Source organism: Trichosurus vulpecula, chromosome 2 (assembly GCF_011100635.1).
Source record: "Trichosurus vulpecula isolate mTriVul1 chromosome 2, mTriVul1.pri, whole genome shotgun sequence".
In the NCBI taxonomy this organism is placed as follows: Eukaryota; Metazoa; Chordata; class Mammalia; order Diprotodontia; family Phalangeridae; genus Trichosurus; species Trichosurus vulpecula.
Window position 1 is genome coordinate 71,509,555 of NC_050574.1, and position 18,882 is coordinate 71,528,436.

At 54.1% G+C, this 18,882-nt stretch overlaps 1 protein-coding gene across 3 annotated transcripts in view; it reads left to right on the top strand.

Moving 5' to 3' along the window:
* The window catches only part of ADGRB2 (adhesion G protein-coupled receptor B2), a 52,965-nt gene extending 37,727 nt beyond the window's left edge, over positions 1 to 15,238 (top strand). The window contains exons 18-30 of one of the 3 annotated variants that reach the window (XM_036744653.1): positions 51 to 201; positions 998 to 1,067; positions 1,965 to 2,031; positions 2,248 to 2,333; positions 2,914 to 3,015; positions 4,891 to 5,062; positions 6,718 to 6,813; positions 7,356 to 7,395; positions 8,068 to 8,687; positions 13,067 to 13,102; positions 13,592 to 13,690; positions 13,975 to 14,028; positions 14,656 to 15,238. In XM_036744653.1, the coding sequence (XP_036600548.1) occupies positions 51 to 201; positions 998 to 1,067; positions 1,965 to 2,031; positions 2,248 to 2,333; positions 2,914 to 3,015; positions 4,891 to 5,062; positions 6,718 to 6,813; positions 7,356 to 7,395; positions 8,068 to 8,687; positions 13,067 to 13,102; positions 13,592 to 13,690; positions 13,975 to 14,028; positions 14,656 to 14,865 (1,803 nt within the window). In that variant the 3' untranslated portion in view covers positions 14,866 to 15,238. The remainder of the gene's footprint in view (positions 1 to 50; positions 202 to 997; positions 1,068 to 1,964; positions 2,032 to 2,247; positions 2,334 to 2,913; positions 3,016 to 4,890; positions 5,063 to 6,717; positions 6,814 to 7,355; positions 7,396 to 8,067; positions 8,688 to 13,066; positions 13,103 to 13,591; positions 13,691 to 13,974; positions 14,029 to 14,655) is intronic. The other 2 variants (XM_036744654.1, XM_036744655.1) reach the window with 2 other exon arrangements.
* Positions 15,239 to 18,882: the final 3,644 nt, after the last annotated feature.

Genomic DNA, 18,882 nt, shown 5'->3' on the forward strand with positions numbered 1-18,882 from the left:
GAGGCAGAGAGGGGCCAGATGGGGGAACAGGTACCTCCCTCCTCTTGCAGGGTGTCTGCACTATGACGGCAGCATTCCTTCATTTCTTCTTCCTCTCCTCCTTCTGCTGGGTGCTCACCGAGGCCTGGCAGTCCTACCTGTCTGTCATCGGCCGCATCCGCACACGCCTCGTCCGCAAGCGCTTCCTGTGCCTGGGATGGGGTGAGTGGGGCTGGGGACAGGCTGGCTGAGGGGACTCCATCCTAGGGTCCAGGGGTCTTCACCCCTCCACCTGTGTGACCTCTGGGCCTTAGCTCTCCAGCTATGATTTAAGAAGGTTGGATCAGGTGATCTCCGAGGGTCCTCTCTGGCTCTAGGTCTGCTCTCCTGGGGTCTCCAAGAGAAATGGAAGCTGGGCAGGCAGGTGGGTGGGGGCGCTGAGCTGGCCTAGAAGGTAAACCTGGGTGCGTCATTGGGTCAGAATAAGCTTTGGGCAAGCCTGGGAAAGGTGCCTGGGCTGGGAGTCAGGAGGCTAAGTTCCAATCTCCCCACTAGCTTATTGTGACCTTGGGGGCCCCTCTCTGGGCCTCTGCCTCCCAGAGAGCTGTTGTGAGGGAAGGAAAGGCCAGGAGCTTGTGGCCATTACTGTCATCCCAGCCGCTGGGCCTGGCTCGCTTGGGTGCCCCCAGCTGCTGAGCGTGTGTACTGGGGCTTGGGCTCATGACCAAGAAGGAGAGCAGAAGGGGCCACGGGAGTCACCCCACCAGGCTGGGAGTCCGGAGATGCCAGTTCAAATCCTACTTACTCAGTGTTATAATATTTGGGGGGCTTCAGTCCCATCTGTAAAATGAGGGGGTTGGATTGGACGGCTCTCTGGGAGTTAGATCGAAATTATCAACAACATTCTGTCTTTCTCTGTGCCTAGAGGCGGGGTGGGGTGGGGGAGAGAGGCTCCCGGACTCCCTGGACTGTCCTCTCTCCCTCTTTCTCTCCTGACCTGACCTCCCTCTTTTTCCAGGTCTGCCCGCCCTGGTGGTGGCTGTGTCCGTTGGCTTCACCCGGACGAAAGGCTACGGCACAGCCAGCTAGTACGTGAGATGCTCAGAGAAGGGGGGTGTGCTTGAACCCAGGACTGGGGAGGTGGGCAGGTGTGATGTATCGGGTTCTTTGGGGAGGGGAATATCATTTATGAAATACACTCTGTGCTAGGCACCCCACTAAGTGCTGGGGATACAAAGGATGAAATGGTCCCTGCCTGAGCTTACAGTCTGGGGCTAGGCGATGTGTGTGTGTCTGTGTGTGTACACATGTATACACACACATATATATATACACACATATACATACATACATACATACATATATATATGTATATACACATGTACATACCTGAATGTGGACAAAACGAAGACAGGCTAGCTCGGGAAGGAGGGTCAGAGTAGCTTTGGGGGGATCAGGAAAGACTTCATGGAGGGGGTCCTTGCCCCAGGCTTAAAGGAAGCCAGGGGTTCCAGGAATGGGAGGTGAGCCCTGGCCCAGGAGTCAGCCAGACCTGCGTTCTGCTTGCACATCTGCCTCTGGCTCACCGGGTGACATGGGGCAAGCCCCTCCCCCTCCATGCCTCAATTTCTCCTGATGTACGACGGAGGGGCTAGACTCGGTCTCTAGGACCTCCCCCAAGGGTACCGCTCTGTGACAGTATCTAAAAGATATGTGGATACCATCCAGATGTGAAGTCGGGGCTGCTAGTGAGTGGTGGGACATGATTTAGTACACAGAGAGGCTTGGACCCCTGGGGTGGTTTGGCTGAGTGGGGACCAGAGTGGGCTACGGGGAGAAAGGTGTGAGGAGCTCCGTCTCCCTGAGCCTCAGTTCACCTAGATGTAAAATAAGGAGAGTTAGCTCTGATGATTTCTAAGCCCTTCTTAAGTGGCAGACCGTCCTAGGGCCCATCCGCCTCTGACAGTCTGTGTTCTGTGTCACAGCTGCTGGCTCTCCCTGGAGGGGGGGCTTCTCTACGCCTTCGTGGGTCCCGCAGCGGTCATCGTTCTGGTAGGTGTCCCTTGCCTCGGGTCCTCTCCAGCATCCTGGGGCAGGGCTTTGGGGCACACTGAGGGCCAAGGGGCCTGACCTCTGCTGGTCCCAGCAGGACTCTCTGGCAGTATTGGGAGGGAGCGGATCTCTGTCCTCACCCACTTCACACACCCTCCGGCGTGGGGGACGCTTTGTGATCCCCTCTGTCCCCCTCTCCTCCCCGCGGTCTCTCAGGTGAACATGCTCATCGGAATCATCGTCTTCAACAAGCTCATGACCCGGGATGGAGTTTCAGACAAGTCTAAGAAGCAGCGAGCTGCGTAAGCTAGACCTGGGGTCCTGGGCCCTGCCCTGTCCTGCCCACTGCTGTAGGAACTCAGGGTCCTGTCCCCAGCGAGCCCTGGGGACTGCTGGCTCCTACTCCTGCCATTAGGGGGTGCCAAGGGGGTGTCCCCAGGGGGCCTGACCTGCGAAGAGTCTCCCCCACACCTAAGGGCCTACGGCCCTTAACGTATGCACACACACAGAGCTCAAGAGGGAAGGAGGGCAGGAGTGAAGCAGTCGTCTAGACTTGAGATCAGGAGTCCTGGGTTCGGATCCTAGTTCCCAAAGCCTTGAGCTTGAGACCTTCTTTTGGCCTCAGTTTTGTCATCTGTAAAGTGGGGCTAATGGCACTTTGTACCGCCTACCTCACAGAGCTTTTTTGAGGCCGTAAGGCTGTCCGGGAGCGTAGGCGGCTTTGGTGACGACCAGGGCGGTAGCCTTGCCCACACTAACCGGGCTCTCTCTTTCTCTCGTCTGCCCTTCCCCTCCCCACCGCTCCGGGGGTGGCTCCGCCTCTTGTCTCTCCCTGGTTTTCCGTCCGTCCCTCTCCTCCCCTGTGTCTGTGCCCCACCCAAGCCCGCAGCGGCTCCCCTGTGCCAGCCTCCTCCTCCTCCCCTGCTCGGCCTGTGGAATGGTCCCCAGCCCCCTGCTCAGCTCGGTCACAGCCAGGAACGCCATGTTAGTCCTGCCCCACGGGCGGGGGTGGGTGGGGAGAGGGGGGATTGGGCAGGGTGGGGGAGGGAGAGCTCAGGGACCTCCAGGGCTCCCGGGTGCCCCTTCCTGAAGAAGGGGACCCAGAGAACAGGCACCTCCTTCTCCCTCCAGCCTGTCCTATCTCCTTGCTCTAAAACCTGAGAACCAGAGACTCTTGGGCTGCCACCCGGAGTCCAAGGACCTGGGTTTGAATCCTGGCTTGGTTACTTCTGTGTGTCCTTAGACAAGTCACTTCCCTTACCTTTCATCTCAGTTTTCTTCTCCTTTAAAAAAATGGGAGGAAGTTTGGCCTCATGGATCGATAAACATTCCTACCCTCAGTCCTTTGAAAACTAGAGAAGGGGACCTCCGAGGGTAGCCCATACTTAAGCAGAAACCTCACTTGTATCACCTTTGGCAAGTGGTCAGTTCCATCTCTGCTTGAAGACCTCCAGTGACGAAGGGCTCACTACCTCCCAGAAGGTAGCCTATTCTGTTTTGATATACAGAACCAAAGTCCCGTCTGCACTTTCTACCCATGGCTTCCAGTGCCTTCTGGGGCTGAGGGGAGCAAGAGTCTGACCCGTCTTTGTTAGGACAGCCTTCTATATACTTAAAGACTAGTCTAACCTCCCACTGGACCCCACCCCCACTTTTCTTATCTAAGCTAAACACCCTAGTTCTTTCCATGGATCTTCTTGGGATGGGGTTTCTGGGCCTCTCAACATCTTCTAGCTTGTCAGTGTCTCACTTATGATGCTGTAAGCCCAGACAGAAATCTGGTCTGACCCTTGCCATCCTCATGGGCATCTGCCAGAGGCACTGGCCACTAATACCAATGGGAGGGGAGTGGCCAGGTAGAAGGGGGGGGGGTGAGTGAAGACCTCCCTGAGCTCTGTTCTGGGATCTTCCCAGCTATTCTCCTTCTTCCCCTTGGGCCTGGGGGCTCCCTCAGTATTTCTCCTCCCCTCTCTCCTCTCCCCCTCAGCCCTCAGGCTGGGGGCAGGGAGAGGGAAGGGATATAAGGCGGTGGGTCGAGGGCATCTGCATGAAGTAGGGGCTGATGATGTCCTTGGGCATCCTGGAGCTCAGTCCCCAGGGACCCACCCCCAGTCTGGGGAGGGAGTGGTCGAGGGGGAGGAGCATGTGTTTGAGATGGACTCATTCCCCTGCCTTTCCACTTAGTCTTTCACCCTCTTACCTCTCTCTCTTCATCTTGTCGCTGTCTTTCAGTCTCAGCCTTTCTTTCTCTCTGTCTCTGTTTCTCTCGCTCTGTCTCTGTGTCTCTCTCTCTGTCTCTGACACACACACACCAACACACACACACACCCCTGTATCTGTCTCATTCACAACAGCTCCCCCTTCCCTGCCTTCATCCTCCCCCCAGGTGCCCCTGGGTGGGCACATCTCCACTCGCTTTTCTCGATGGTTTTTTCTTCAGGGTCTCTCTCTGGGAGGCCGTACAGCATGTCGAGAAAGAGACGGCTCTGAAATTGAGACCTTTGTTCAAATCTTGCCTCTGATCCTTAATGCCTGTGACTTCGGGCAGTTCACGTAACTTCCCCATGCCTCAGTTTCCTGTTCTGTAAAATGAGAGTGTTGCACCTTCGGAGGTCTCCTCCAGCTCCGTCACCTGTGGTCTCTCTGTTTGTCTCTGGATCTCTCTCGGTTTTGGGTTTTTCCATCTCTGCTTCTCTCTTCTGTCTCTCGGCCTGCATCTCTCAGCTGCCTCCCTTCTCCCCGGTCGTCTTGGAGGGTCCCTGCAGCTTGAGCCCCAATCCCCCCGCTCCGGCCCAGGAGGAGCGTGGCTGTGTGCAGGGGCTGACGGGCCTGCCTGTGCATCCCTCTCCTCCACTGCAGGGCCTCACTCTGGAGCTCCTGCGTGGTGCTGCCGCTGCTCGCCCTCACCTGGATGTCTGCCGTCCTGGCCATGACCGACCGCCGTTCCATCCTCTTCCAGGTCCTCTTTGCCATCTTCAACTCTGTGCAGGGCTTCGTCATCATCGCTGTCCACTGCTTTCTTCGAAGAGAGGTGGGAATGCCAATCCTGCGCCAGTGGCCTCTGTCCCTTCCAGACTCTTTCTCTGATGGCTCACCCCATCGTACAGACAGAGGGAGGGGGTGAGGCCCAGAGATGAGAAGGGCCTGGGCCTGAGGTCACAGAGAGCATTGGAGATGGGTGCTGGGCACAGGGACCCCCACCTACCAGGCTAGTTCACTCCGCCAGGCAGATCCGCCACTGATCAAGGCTCAGCCTTTCCCATTTGCCCCTGTGTGCTTGAAGCTCTGTGAGGCTCAGGCAGCAAATGGGGGAGGACAGAGAGATGCTGTGGGGCTGAGAGCTCTGTCCCTGCTTTTGTGGTAGGTGAAGGGCACCTAGGTGGCACAGTGGATAGAGCACTGGGCTTGGAATCAGAAGGACCTGAGTTCAAATCCAGCCCCAGACACTTACTGGCTGTGTGACCCTGGGCAAGTCACTTAACCCTGTTTGCCTCATCTGTAAAACGAGCTGGAGAAGGAAATGGCAAACCACTCCAGAATCTGCCAAGAAAACCCCAAATGAGGTCACAGAGAGTCAGACACGACTGAAATGACTCAACAACAACAACAGAGAGCCAGAATCTGGATGTTCTTGTGGGACACTCGTCCAGCTTTATTCTGCCAGTGTCCACCTAGCCCTGCAAGCTCCCAGCCCAGTCTCTCCCTGTCCGCATCCCCAGGCTTTCTGTGATTCTCCACTGGCCGGCCTCTCTCTCTCTCTCTCTCTCTCTCTCTCTCTCTCTCTTCCTCCCTCCCTCCCTCCATCTCTCTCTCTCCCCTCTCTCTTTCTTTCTTTCTCTCGCTCTCTGTCCCTCTCCCTCCCTCTCTCTCTGTCTCTCTCCATCTCTCCCTCTCTATCTCTCTCTCTCCTCTATCTCTCTTTCTCTCTCTCTCTCTCTCTGTGTCCCTCTCCCTCTCTCTCTCTCTCTCTCCATCTCTCTTTCTCTCCATCTCTCTCTCGGAATCTCCCTTTTCTTTCTCTCTCTCTCTCTCTCTCTCTCCATCTCTTTCTCCTCTCTGTTCCTCTCCATCTCTCTGTCTCTCCCCATCTCTCTCTCTCTCTCTCTCTCTCTCTCTCTCTCTCTCTCTCTCTCTCTCTCTTCCTCTCTTCCTCTCCCTTTCCCTCTCCCTCTCTCTCCATCTCTCTTTCTCCATGTCTCCCATCGCACCTTTCCCATTCTCCTCTAGCTTCTGGATGTCTCCTGTCTAATCCCTGTGTCTCTCCAGTCCTTGTCTCTCTTGGTTTAGGCCTCCCCTCATCTCTCTCTGCTTTCCCCCTCTATCCACAAGCCTTTGATCTGTTCTTTCCCTACCTTACCTCTCCTCTGTCTCTTCAGAGTAGAACAGGAGGTTCTGGCTTTTTGTTTTGCATGAGTGTGGGCAGGACGGGCTGGGGAATGTGAGGGAGAGTCAGGCTGCTGGGCGGGAAGGATCCAAGTAGCTGTCTTTGGGAGGAGAGAGGAGCGGAGCTGGAGCAGAGTGCCTGGGCAGCTCCCACCATTCCGGGCTCGGATCTTGGTGGGTGGAGTGTACCTAGCACCGGGACCTGTTGGCCAGTTAAGGTCTAGGAGCCCATCAGGCTCCCTGTGGCTTTTCTGCTGGGTCCAGGAGGGCCCATGCCTAGCAAGTGCCTCTTGCCTGGCCTAGGTCCAAGATGTGGTGAAATGCCAGATTGGGGTTTGCAAGAGCCAGGAGAATGAGAACTCGCCCGGGTCCTGTAAGAATGGGCAGATCCAGGTCATGGTGAGTGATCTGGGCAGGGCAGAGCTCGTGGGCACCCCTGGGAGGGTGGCTGGGGCACATCTGTACTTCTCATGGCCCTCTCCAGCATCTCCGCTTCTTCTCCCATCATGCCACCTCAAGGGTTAACCTTGGGGAGGTCTGAGGGCCGTGTAGACGGAGCTAGCTCCTTGACTTCTGGGGTTGGGGGAAAGGATAGCAGGAGGGGCTTGGGCCTCATGGTGTAAAAGGCTGAGCCGGGAGAGCTAGGTTCTCCCCCTTGCCTCTAAATTACTGGGTCACTTTGGGCAAGGCTTGCCTCCTTTCTGGGCCTCAGTTTCCCTGTCTGTAAAGAGAAGGGGTTAAATTTGATCTCTGAGGTGCCTCCAGGCTCAGGGTTACCCTCTAGCACTGACATTCTATCCTATTTAGCTTCCTACTGCCAAGTTTTGGGGAATGGAGGAAGGGGAAGCCTAGGGACAGAGGAGGAGAGCCTCCTCCTTCCACTGCCCCCTTTATGCTTCTCCCTCCTTCCTTTCCAACTCCCTCCCCTTCTCTGCCTATAGACAGATTTTGAAAAGGATGTGGACTTGGCGTGTCAGACAGGTGAGAGTGGTGAGACCCCAGATGGGGAGGGGAGAGGGGGAGGGAGGGGGCCTGGCTGGGAAAGGGGAAGCCTTTGCTAATGACCTGGATATGGAGGCTGTGGGGGCTCATTATACCTTGGCAGTTCTGTCCAGGAATCTCTCGAGGTACCACCACTGCCCAGGAAGAGGGAAGGGCACCTGCTTTGGGCAGGAGGGAGATATATGTATATATGTATATATATGATATGTGGTGGAGGGAATGGGAAAGAGGAGTGTGTCTGTGTGTGAGGGAGTGAGGGGAGGGGGTTAGTGGGTATTTGTGTAGTCTTATTAGAAGGTGGCCTAACCTGGGATCTGGTCCTGGCTCTGCCCCTGAGTTATTCTGTGACCCCTCCCTGGGCCTCAGAGTAGATGGTCTGTAAGCACCTTCAATCTATGACAGTCTGTGACTCCACGGTCCCTCCGTCTGTTCTGAGACCCTGATATGATACCTGGACCTATGTCCATTTAGTCTGTCAGGGCGCTGTCCCTACTTCCAGAGTGACAGAGATGAAGTCACTCTTACATTGTGGGTACCTGGCCCCCACCTCTGGGTCTACCCTGGGAATGGGCTTTGGGGGAGGGGCTGGTACCCTTCAGAGTTCCTGAATCCACATCCTTTCCCCCACCCCCAATGTTTGCCCCCCACCAGTTCTGTTCAAGGAAGTCAACACGTGCAACCCCTCTACCATCACGGCCACGCTGTCCCGCCTGTCGCTGGATGAGGATGAGGACTCCAAGCCTTGCCTCATGGGCACAGAGAGCGGGCTGAACTTCTCCCCACTGCCAGGCAACATCTTGGTGCCAATGCCAGTGCCCTCTCCTGGAGTAGGCGAGCCCCCCCACCCACATGACACCAACCCCGTGTACATGTGTGGGGAGAGCAGCCTCAGGCAGCTGGACTATACCTGGCTGCGGTCTGGGGACCCTGGGAGCGAGGGAGAGTACACGGTGCTGCCCCGGAGGACTCTGAGCCTCCAGCCTGGTGGCCGGGAGGAGGCCAAGCGGGCGAGGCCCGAGGGTACCCCCCGTCGTGGGGGGAAGGGGCTGTCTCAGACAGAGGGCTACCCCAGCTTCCTGTCCGTGGACCATGTGGGCCTGGGCCTGGGCCCAGCCTATGGAACTCTGCAGAACCCCTATGGGGTGCCTTTCCAGCCCCCGCCCCCGGCTCCATCTGGTGCTCGCCAGGGCCCCACCCCTGAGCCCGGCGAACGCAGCCGCACCATGCCCCGAACTGTGCCCGGCTCCACCATGAAGCTGGGCTCTCTGGAGGTGAGGAGGCTGCTGGGGAGGGAAGGGCAGGAGTATCCCCAATCCTGTGTGTGCTGCTGGGCCCTTCCAGCCTGTGTCATTAGGGAGAACTACTAAGCTCAGGAACTGGCTTCCATTTGCCTTTTGGGCTAGGATCTTTCCTTGTTTATCCCTAGTTTTCCAGCCTCTCTCAGATCCTTCAATTTGACTTAGTAACTCTCTCCCACATGCAGAGAACTGTGTTCTGGGCTGGGGAGAATACAAAGTTTAGGAGACATCCAGGGCCTGCCCTCATGGAACTCAGCATCTAGTAATTCATAGTAATTCACATCCAGATAAAAGGACAGGGGGCAAACGGAGCAAAATGCAAGGTAAGGAGGTTAGTGTTCAGTCACAGGGGAGCTGGAGGGGTGAAGGAAATCAGGGAAGGCTTCCTGAAGTAGGCAGCACTTGAATTGGGCCTTAAAAAGACAGGTAGGAATTGAAAAGGCAAGACAAGGTATGGCGACTGGTGTGAGCCAATGCACAGAGTCATGAGAACATATTTTAAAGGAAAAGAAAAGCATTCAGTTTGTCAGGAACATAGAGTGCATGCAAAAAGTATGAGATAAGGCGGGAGAGGCAGAGTGACATTAACTCACTGAAGACCTTGAATGCCAGGCAGAGAAGTCTGAACTTTGCTCTGTAGAAATTGATTTCTGAGCAGACAAGTGATGTAAGCAGGGGAGTTATTCACAGAGATTATTCTGGCCAAGTGCAACAGATGGATTAGAGGGGGGAAGATGATGGAGGTGGGAAGATCTGATGGGCGGCTGTCACAGTCATCCTGGAGCCTGGCAAATGAGGGCCTCTGTTACACTAGAGTGGGAGTAGAGATGAGGGGATGGGTTCTAGAGAGACTGCAAAGGTGGGAACCCCAAGACAGGATACAAGGTGAGGGAGAGGAGATAATCAAAGATAACATTGGGGTTTGCCTGGGCCAATAGTGACAGAAATTTGAGACAGAAAAACAAGTTTAAGGGAAAGCTCTGTGCTAGCACCCCAATTTAGATGATGGCACCCCTGATCTTTGCGAGCTTGTTTACTTAGCATCCCTAAAGTGGAGACTTTTTTGTCTGTAATCAAAGCTCGGTTCCTTCTTAAAATCGGGAGACTGATCCTGAGAAGCGCCAGTAGGGCATGAACCCGCTAATGGCGCTACTCTAGCTCTGACTATATCTGGATAATCTGGGGACAATTCTCTGGTCCTGTTTCCAGTCTTCTGAAGCACTTCATAGAGCAGCTGAAGTCTGGGAGTGATGATGAAAGCTAGGTCTTAGAAAGGCTGAATTAGAGAGAGAACCAAGGGAGACATCGAAAGAAGCTGTTCTGATGGTCTAGGCAAGAGGCAATGAAGGCCTAGATTTGGGCAGAGGCTTTGGGAATGATGAGGGGCCAGACAGAGAAGAGTGGAATTTTGAAGGGAGAAAAGATCATAGGAAGGAGAGTTCAGAGGTGGTGCTCAGGTTTTCAGGACCACGAACGTCAGGAAGAGGAGCAGGTCCAAGAGAGGGATGTTGTCTTTTGGTCTAGATGTTGCTGGGTGGAATGGCCACTGGGATGCTCTGGGGACTGGGAGTTTGGGAGTCACTTCAAGGATAACTGAAACCATGGGAGTGGATGAAATTTCCAAGGGAGAGAGTGGAGAGAAAGAAGGAAGATGAATCATTGAATAACCAGAGAAGAAAGGTCTGACAGACATGAGAAGAATGGTATCGTGGAAGGCAAGGAAAGCATAGCCAGAAGGAGGCAGCCGTGGAGTCCCATGGTGTGGGGTGGGAGAGGGAGGGTGAAGAATGAGTAAAAGTCACGAGATCTGGTGACCAGGAGGTCAACAATGACTTGGAAGTACTTTCAGTCTCGTGGGAGGTGGGTGAAAACTGGCCAGATTAGAGAAACAAGGAGGGAGAGGAGAGGCAAGATGTGGGGTACTGACCTGGGAGCCAGGAAGCCCGGGCGCTTCCTGGAGGTCCGCTGACTCACTGTGTGTCCTTGGGCAAGTCTCTTCCTCTTTCCAGGCCTGTTTTCTTCTTGGTAAAAATGAGGGGGTGGACCAGCTGATTTCTGGGGCTGCTTCAGGTTCTGAGGCTCAATGACTTTGGGCCTGGATGCAGAGAATGAGTGGGGTAGACCTGGCCCAGCCCTGCTGGTTCTCAGAGTTGGAAGGGAGGGAGGGAGGGAGGGAGAGAGAGACAGAGAGACAGAGAGACAGACAGAGAGAGACAGACAGAGAGACAGAGAGAGACAGACAAAGAGACAGGCAAAGAGACAGAGAGACAGAAAGGGAAGAGGGAGGGGGGAGAGGGAGAGAGACAGAAACAGAGAGAGAGACAGAGAAAGAGGGGAGGGAGAGAGAGACAGAGAGGGAGAGAGAAAGAGAGAGGGAGAGAGACAGAGAGAGGGAGAGAGACACAGAGAGAGGGAGAAACAGAGAGGGAGAGACGGAGGGAGAAAGAGAGAGACAGAGAAAAAGGGAGGGAGGGAGACAGAGAGAAAGAGGGAGGGAGAGACAGAGAAAGAGAGAGAAGGGGAAGGAGAGTGACAGAGACAGAGAAAGAGGGAGAGAGAGAGAGAGAGAGAGAGAGAGAGAGAGAGAGAGAGAGAGAGAGAGAGAGAGAGAAGGAGAGAAACAGAGAGAAGGAGGGAGGGAGGGAGAGAGAGGGGGAGAGAGACAAAGCGCAAGTGAGCAAGCAAGCATATAGGATATCCAGGCAGGAGTTTGTTTTTCTAAGATTATAAGATTCAGAGCTGGAAGAAATCTTTGTTTCATTTCAGTAGTGACCAACCCTTTGTGACCCCATTTGGGTTTTCTTGGCAGAAGTACTAGAGTGCTTTGCCATTTCCTTCTCCAGCTCATTTTACAGATGAGGAAACTGAGGCAAGCAGGGTTAAGTGACTTGCCCAAAGTCACATAGCTAGGAAGTATCTGAGGCCATATTTGAACCCAGATCTTCCTGACTCCAGGCTCCGGGCTGTATCCACTGTGCCACCCAGGTTCCCTAGAAGAAATCCTAGAGCTATGCTCATCTAAGCCCTTCAGCTTGGCAGATCCTCATCTGCCGAAGCTGTCATTGGTAGGAAGGAGCAGAGTCAACATTCAAACCCAAGTCCTCTGATTTCAGATCTTTTGTCCTTTTTGGTTACACCATCCAAACCAATCCAACGGTCAGTCAATCAACACACATCTCTTAAGGGCTTACTGTTTACCAAGTGCCATGCTAAATTCTGGAGATACAGGGAAAAAGCAAAAATAGTCCCTGCCCTTAGGGAGCAGGCATGAAAGTGGGGGGTGGGAGGGGATGCCCCTAGCCCCCAGAAGGAATCTCCATGACTCCTTACCTTCTGTCCTTTGGGCCCAATGACACATCTTCTCAGTATACACACAGACACACACACAGACACAGACACATACACACACACATGCACGTGCGCACACGCATGCAATAAATACAGAGTAGCTAGAAGGCAGCCTTAGTGAAGACAGCACCAGCAACCGGGAAGAATGGGAAAGACCTGCTAGAGAAGACGACTCCTGAATGTTGCCTAAAAGGAATCCAGGGCTTCTAAGCAGCATTTATGAAGCACCTACTGTATACTTGACACTGGGGAAACAATAGGTTGTCTTTTCCTACAGGGATCTTACATCAGCTATTTGTCTCCAGGAGAAGGGTGAGGGCTACCCAAGTATGTTTGGGAAGAGATGGAAGACGTAGGAGAGAAATGTGGGTTGTGGAATGCTCGTTGGGTCTGGCCTTGGCCAAGAGCAGGGACAGCTTTTCCTTGGAGGCTTGGAGAGAAGGAGGAAGGAGGGGATGTAGGAACAGAGAAAGCTGGGGTGAGGTGGAACCGGGGGTGGAGAGCCCCTGCCAGCTGGCCTCTGTGGGGACACGTGTGCTTCTCACCACCTCTCCATCTCCGTGTGTTTACCCATGCTCCTGGCCTGTGTCCTTTTGCGTGCACGTGTGTGTCCAGGGTGTGGTGAGCTGGGGGATGGGGGGATTGGTTGGCTTGTAGGCCTTGTGGAGAGCTGGGTCTCAACTACGGCCTTGTGGTCACTGCCCCCTTACTCTACTGGGATCTTCCACAAGCTGGGACCACTCAGCTCTCCGCACTCCCTGACATCCCGGGGCGATGCCTAGGGCCATCTGGGTGCTCTTCCTGCCAGAGGCTTCCCCTGGCCCTAAGAATCCTGTCCCCATAGCTCCGAGCAACCAGGTGGACATAAGGTACCCATGGTTCCCTGACTCAAGATCTCACCCTTGGGAAGTCCTCTCATCTTTATTCCCAAACATGAACTAAAGCAGTCTTTTTTTCTTCCCTTTCTCCCAACTCCCTGCCCCCCCCCCCCCCAACAACCCCAGCGGAAAAAGTTGCGCTATTCGGACCTGGATTTTGAGGTAAGAGCTGCAGAGGGAATGGGGCTATGCTTAATAGGGTGCTTGGGGGAAACCTCCCTTGTGCTCTGTAGCTTGATCCCTTAGGACACCCCCAGTCCCAGCCCTGGGGAGAAAGGAATTAGGACACCATTTAGAACCTAGGTTCCAGGTACCAGAGGGCACTATTTTGGTAGGACCTATCAAAAAAATCACCATTTCTCTTCAAGACCTTTCTGTGGTGAGAGGGGAATAGGGAGAAGCCAGGGCTCTTCCAGGAAATAGTAGTAAGGGGGATGACCTTGTTTTCTCAGACTGGATCCTTAGCCCCTAGTCACTTAAGCCACTGCTGGAGAGGAAGGCTTCAGGGCCTGTAGCTGAACTGGGTTCAGAGCAATGTGAGCAGGAGATGAGGAAGACAAGTGGCTTCGGGAGTGGTGCCTTGTAGGCTGAGGGAGCAGTCAAGGGGGAAGGGAAGGAACATCCCCCCCTGAGCCTCCCCCTCCCCCCCAGAAGGTGATGCACACACGGAAGCGACATTCAGAGCTCTACCATGAACTGAATCAGAAGTTCCACACCTTCGATCGCTACCGGGGCCCGACCTCAGGCAAGGTGAGAAGAAGCCAGGTAAATCTTAAAGCAGGTACAGTGCAGCAGCTCTGGCCCTGGAGTCAAAGGACCTGGGTTCAAATTCAGCTCAGGACAAATCTATTTGGCCTCATTTTCCCCTGATTTTCCTGCTTCTAAGCATTAGGAGGCTTTGGCTTGCTCTGGGCACCCTGTTCATCTTTCCTGGTCCCCCATGATATGGCAGTGGGTGACAGCTGGGCATTCGATGGGCACAGGTGGGTAGATGGGAGGAGGCCCCGACTTGACTCCCTCCTTCCCCTCTGCAGAGAGAAAAGCGATGGAGCGTGTCATCTGGTGGGGCTGAACGAAGTGTTTCCACTGTAAGTGATGGTCCGGGGTGGGGGGAGTTCTGGTCTGGGAAGGACTAATGTCAATGCTGGTATCTAGCATGGGGTCCAGGGCTCCCCTTCCCCAATCAGACACTACAGCGCCACCTTCTGGAGCGCCCAGAATGATCTAGGACCCTGCGGCCCTTGACTATCGGCGTTCTTAGACCAAAAGGGGACAAGGTCTGGGGGTAGAGTGCATTTGTGTGTGTGTGTGTGTGTGTGTGTGTGTGTGTGTGTGTGTGTGTGTGTGTCTTTCCCCTCCTCAGAGTCCATGAGAATGCATTTCCTAGAGCAAGGAGGCATGGGGGATCTTAGTATGACATGGGTTAGGAGGAGACAGAGAGAGCGCGTGCTCTAGGTGGCCCACTGGGCCTGGAGTCAGGAAGACCTGAGTTCAAATCTAGCCTCAGATGCTTAGTAGCTATGTGACCCTGGGCAAGTCACTTAACCATTATCTGACTCGGTTTCCTCAGCTGTAAAGTGACAACAATAAAAGCCTCCCAGAGTTGTGAGGATTAACTGAGGTGATATTTGGGTAAAGGGCTTAACCCAGTTCCTGGCACACAGTAGGTGCTTAATAAATGCTCGTTTCCTTCCTTTCTCATCCTCCCTGTGTAGGAGAAGATAAGCCCAGGAGAGAGGCCGCCCTCTCAGCAGCAGCAGCAGCAGCAGCAGCGACATCAGAGTTGGAGTACCTTCAAGGCAATGACGCTGGGCTCGCTGCCCCCCAAGCCCCGTGAGCGGATGGGCCTGCGCCGGACACCTCGCTGGGAGTCAGCAGGCCTGGGTCTGGATGCATCTGACGGTGACTTCCAGACGGAGGTGTGAGCCCTGGCCAGCTGCCCAGGCATCTATAAATATATATATATATCTCTATTTTCACACTCCAATTTGGAAAAAAAAACAAGGAGCCAGGGACCCCCCTTTTCTCTTCTCGTGTGCGGTCTTGGCCCTTGGAGGGAGACACAGCCGGACTCTGGCTCCAGACAAGGTGGGGACCCTGGAGATGAGAGGGGTGGGCTGGACTCCAGAGAACTGCTTCAGGCCCAAGGAGGAGGCAGAATAAGGGGCCCCCTCCTCATTTTTCAGAGCCTATAGCCCCAGGCCACCACGTCTCCTGCCCCCAAGCCTGTCCGTGCGTCTGTCTGTCCCACCTGGGGCTGGGGGGGATCTTTGTTGGGAATAAAGTTCGCTCTGTGGAGTTGCCTGCCAAGTGAACTTCTAGGCTGGGGTGGGGGGTGGTATGGGTGGGGTGGGATGGTATATCCACCCCAGGATGGGCTATTGGGTTTGCATCTCAGTCAAGACCTAGCTAACCCCTCTTCTGTTTCCTGCCCCCTGACCCTCAGCCCAGCCAGATTTCTTGTAGAGAAGCTTTGGCCCCACAGTATGCCTGGGGGACCCTAAGGGACTCTAGTCTTGGGACTTCAGTGCTGCAGAAAGCAGGCAGAGCCTGACCACACAGGGGAGCTTTCTAGATTTCAGGTTAAGCCTTGTTCATACAGGGTCCCAAGACTCCGCCCTACTTGCTAGGGCTCCTAGACCCTACCCCTCCCCGCAAGTGTCGAGGTCCAGGTTCTTCTTGTCTCTCCCCACCAACCATCAGAAATGTACCAAGGATCACACAGCAATCTGGGCTACACCTGTCCTCTTGTTAATTCAGGATTTGCGTAGGGGTGGCCCGTCTCCTGTTCCTGTCCTAACCCCCCTCAGAAGAATCTTATTTCCAGGAGAAATATTCTATCTCAGGTCTTTGAGGCCCCTCATCAGCTATGACTGTGAAATGGGCCAGCTAGACTTGGGGGTGAAGAGGCAGGAGTAGCTGAGGTCAGACTTTGGGCTTCCTGGATGCCCAGTTTTACACATTCTCCACCCTCCAGGGCCTCCTTGAGCTTCCTACTCTGTCTCCAAACCAATGTGTTCCTTTTCAGGGTATTTAACAACACACACACACACACACACACACACACACACACACACACACACACACTCACTATTCTTTCCAACCTAAGAGGGAGAAAATGGGGTCTCCAGAGACCAGAGATGGGGACCCAGGGTCAATGAGTGAGAATTAGAGGTGAAGGGCCTGCAATCAGGACCTTAATTAAGATCAAATAAATCTGAAGATTCCATTCCAGAGCTAAGTCAAGTGGGTCCCTCTCCAGTCATCATCTCTACATTCTTTCGACTTTCCTTTTCCCTGGGCACAAGGCGGTCTTGGTCATAATCATACATTTAGAGCCGGAAGGGACCTCAGAGCCCTTCAATTCCGGTCCCCCTCATTTTGCAGATGAGAACACAGGCTGAGAAGGTTAAGAGACATGCCTGGAGTCACATCACTGGAAAGTGGCCGAGGCAGGATTTGAACCTAGGTCTCTGCCCACCCCAGCTGGGTTTATGGAGGATGATGTGGATCTTCGGGTCCCCTCCTCACACCGGTGTCTGGTGCATCTTGCCTACAGAGTCACTCTCAGAGGAGTGTGCCTTCCTACACTCTCTGCTGAGGGGTATTGGTCTGGAGATGGCCAGTGAGTGTAGAACCTCCTTCTGCTAGGTGGGGAGTGGGGACCTCCAGGAAGCTTCCTCCCTTAGTCTGAGCTGATCCTACGTAGGCCTTACCTACTCTCTGGGCTCCCCAGCTTCTCTTGGCTCAGATAATAGAAACAGTCTTCCTCCCCTGCCCTGAAACTTGATTAAACCAAGGCAAAACATCACCATGGAACTGGGTGGGAGAGAAAGTCGCTTCAAAGGAAGAAGGTGGAGCACTCCTTTAACCCTCTCTGACCCTGTCCTGCCCTCACAGGATCACAGATTCAGAGCCAGAAGGGACAATCCAGTCATCTCATTTTATAGGTGAAGAAACTGAGACCCCAAAGAAAGGAAGTAGCAACAACAGAGAAGGGGGTTGAACTCGGGACATGCTTTACCACACTGGCCATCCCTGACCCAATCTGTTTGTGTCTGACCCCCTCTGACCCTATCTTTGTCCATCTCTCTCTCACACACACACACACACACACACATACATGCACATGTACACACCCACAGTTCAAATACATATACGTACATTTGTACATGCATACCCACTGTCCAGACATCCATATACATGCACCTTCACATCCACTGTCCACACACACACACACACACACACACACACACACACACACACTGTCCATTCCTCTGATTAGTGTCTCCCTCTGACCTTTGAAATATCCCTGTCCTTGTCTTACCCCACTTGACCCTCAGACAAGCTCTTATTTCCTCGTCTGACCCAAATCCCACCTGCTCACCTGCAGACTGGCCCAGACTCGAGCATAACACAGGCAAATTAAAATAAATGAGGATAAAAATAATGCCCTCCCTATCCCCCAGGAGATGCCTTGGCCTCAGGCCAGATTCCCTGTGACTTGCCTGGGGCAGGCAGGCTGGAAGCCCTGAGATAAGGCAGTGGGACTCTTTTCTGTAGTAACTGGAGTGAGGGGCAGAAGTGCTGCCAGGTCCCTTACCTCCACTCACTTCCCTGAATCTGAGCTCCAGCAGATGAACCCAGAGCTCAACATGAGGTCTGCGGCAGGATGATGGAGAAGTCGAGTCCTTTCCAGGCCTTTGATCACAGCTGCCAGCTACAGCCTAGGAAAGGCTTTGGGAGACAAGAGGCCTGGGTGCTGGAGCCCCATGGCCACTGATAGAAGAAGCTCTTGGTTCACTAATAGCGTGGCGTAGGCCTCACAGGGACCTTGCCCCTGGGGAGGGCACTGGAGGGGCCTACTTCTTCCCCACCTCCCTTTGGGCCTAAACGACCTAGAATCACAAACTGAAAATGTTTCGTTACACACACACACACACACACACACACACACACACACACACACACACACACACCTTTTCTTAGGGGTGTGATGGCAACTCCCAAAGGCCTCCAGATGGAATTGTCAAATTACACGACTTTGGCCCCAGGGACCAAAAAGAGGCAACTCGTGAGTCTGGACACCCCCCAATATGGGGAGGAGCTGGCTCTGGGGGCTCTTCTCCCCACTGCTCCAGCTTTATTACCCTCTCCTCTGAGGACTTGCCTGCTCTCTTGATACTCCCTCCCAACCTTATTTCTTTCTCCTTAAACAGCTCTTCCCTCCCCTTGTAGAGAAGAAAATGAAGAACCCAGCTTTGCCCCCATGCTTCTCCACCCACACTCTCCTCCTCCCTGGCTGACAAACAGCCACCACAGCTGCCAGCAGAGGCCCCTGGGGACGCTGGGAACACGAAGCAACTTTCCCGGGGGAAGGGCGGGAGTGTCCTTGGGGAGCGTTTCCTACTGAAAAGTTTAAAGGAAGATTGCACTCGGTAGCAATGGTTTCTGGGCCTCCGGAGAAGGGAAGGGTTAATAATAGTAACGATAGATAGCATTTTGGGAGCGTTTTAAAGTTTGGAAAACACTTTATAAATATTAGCTCATTTCATCCTCATAACAACCGGGGGGGGGGGGGAGGTGCTATTTTTATCCATTTTTTACAGAAGAGGAGACCGAGACCGACAAAGGTTCAGTCGCTCGCCCAGGGCCACACGGCTAGTGTCTAAGGCTGACTTAGCACTCTCACTGCACCCCCAGTTGTCCAGCCGCCTCCCAGATCTATGGCACTGACCTTGGCTGGCAGTGAGCTGGGGTCATCCCCTAAGCGCTGCTGAGCCCAGGAGTGGGGGAATTGAGGCTGCAGAAGCTGCCTGATCCTTCTCTAGCAAAGAGGGTTTAAGCCCCTAACCTGAAACTTGACATTAGTCCATTTGAATCCCACCCTCCCATCACTTTTCTTTCATTCTGCCACCTCCCGTATTCTCCTACAATGACGT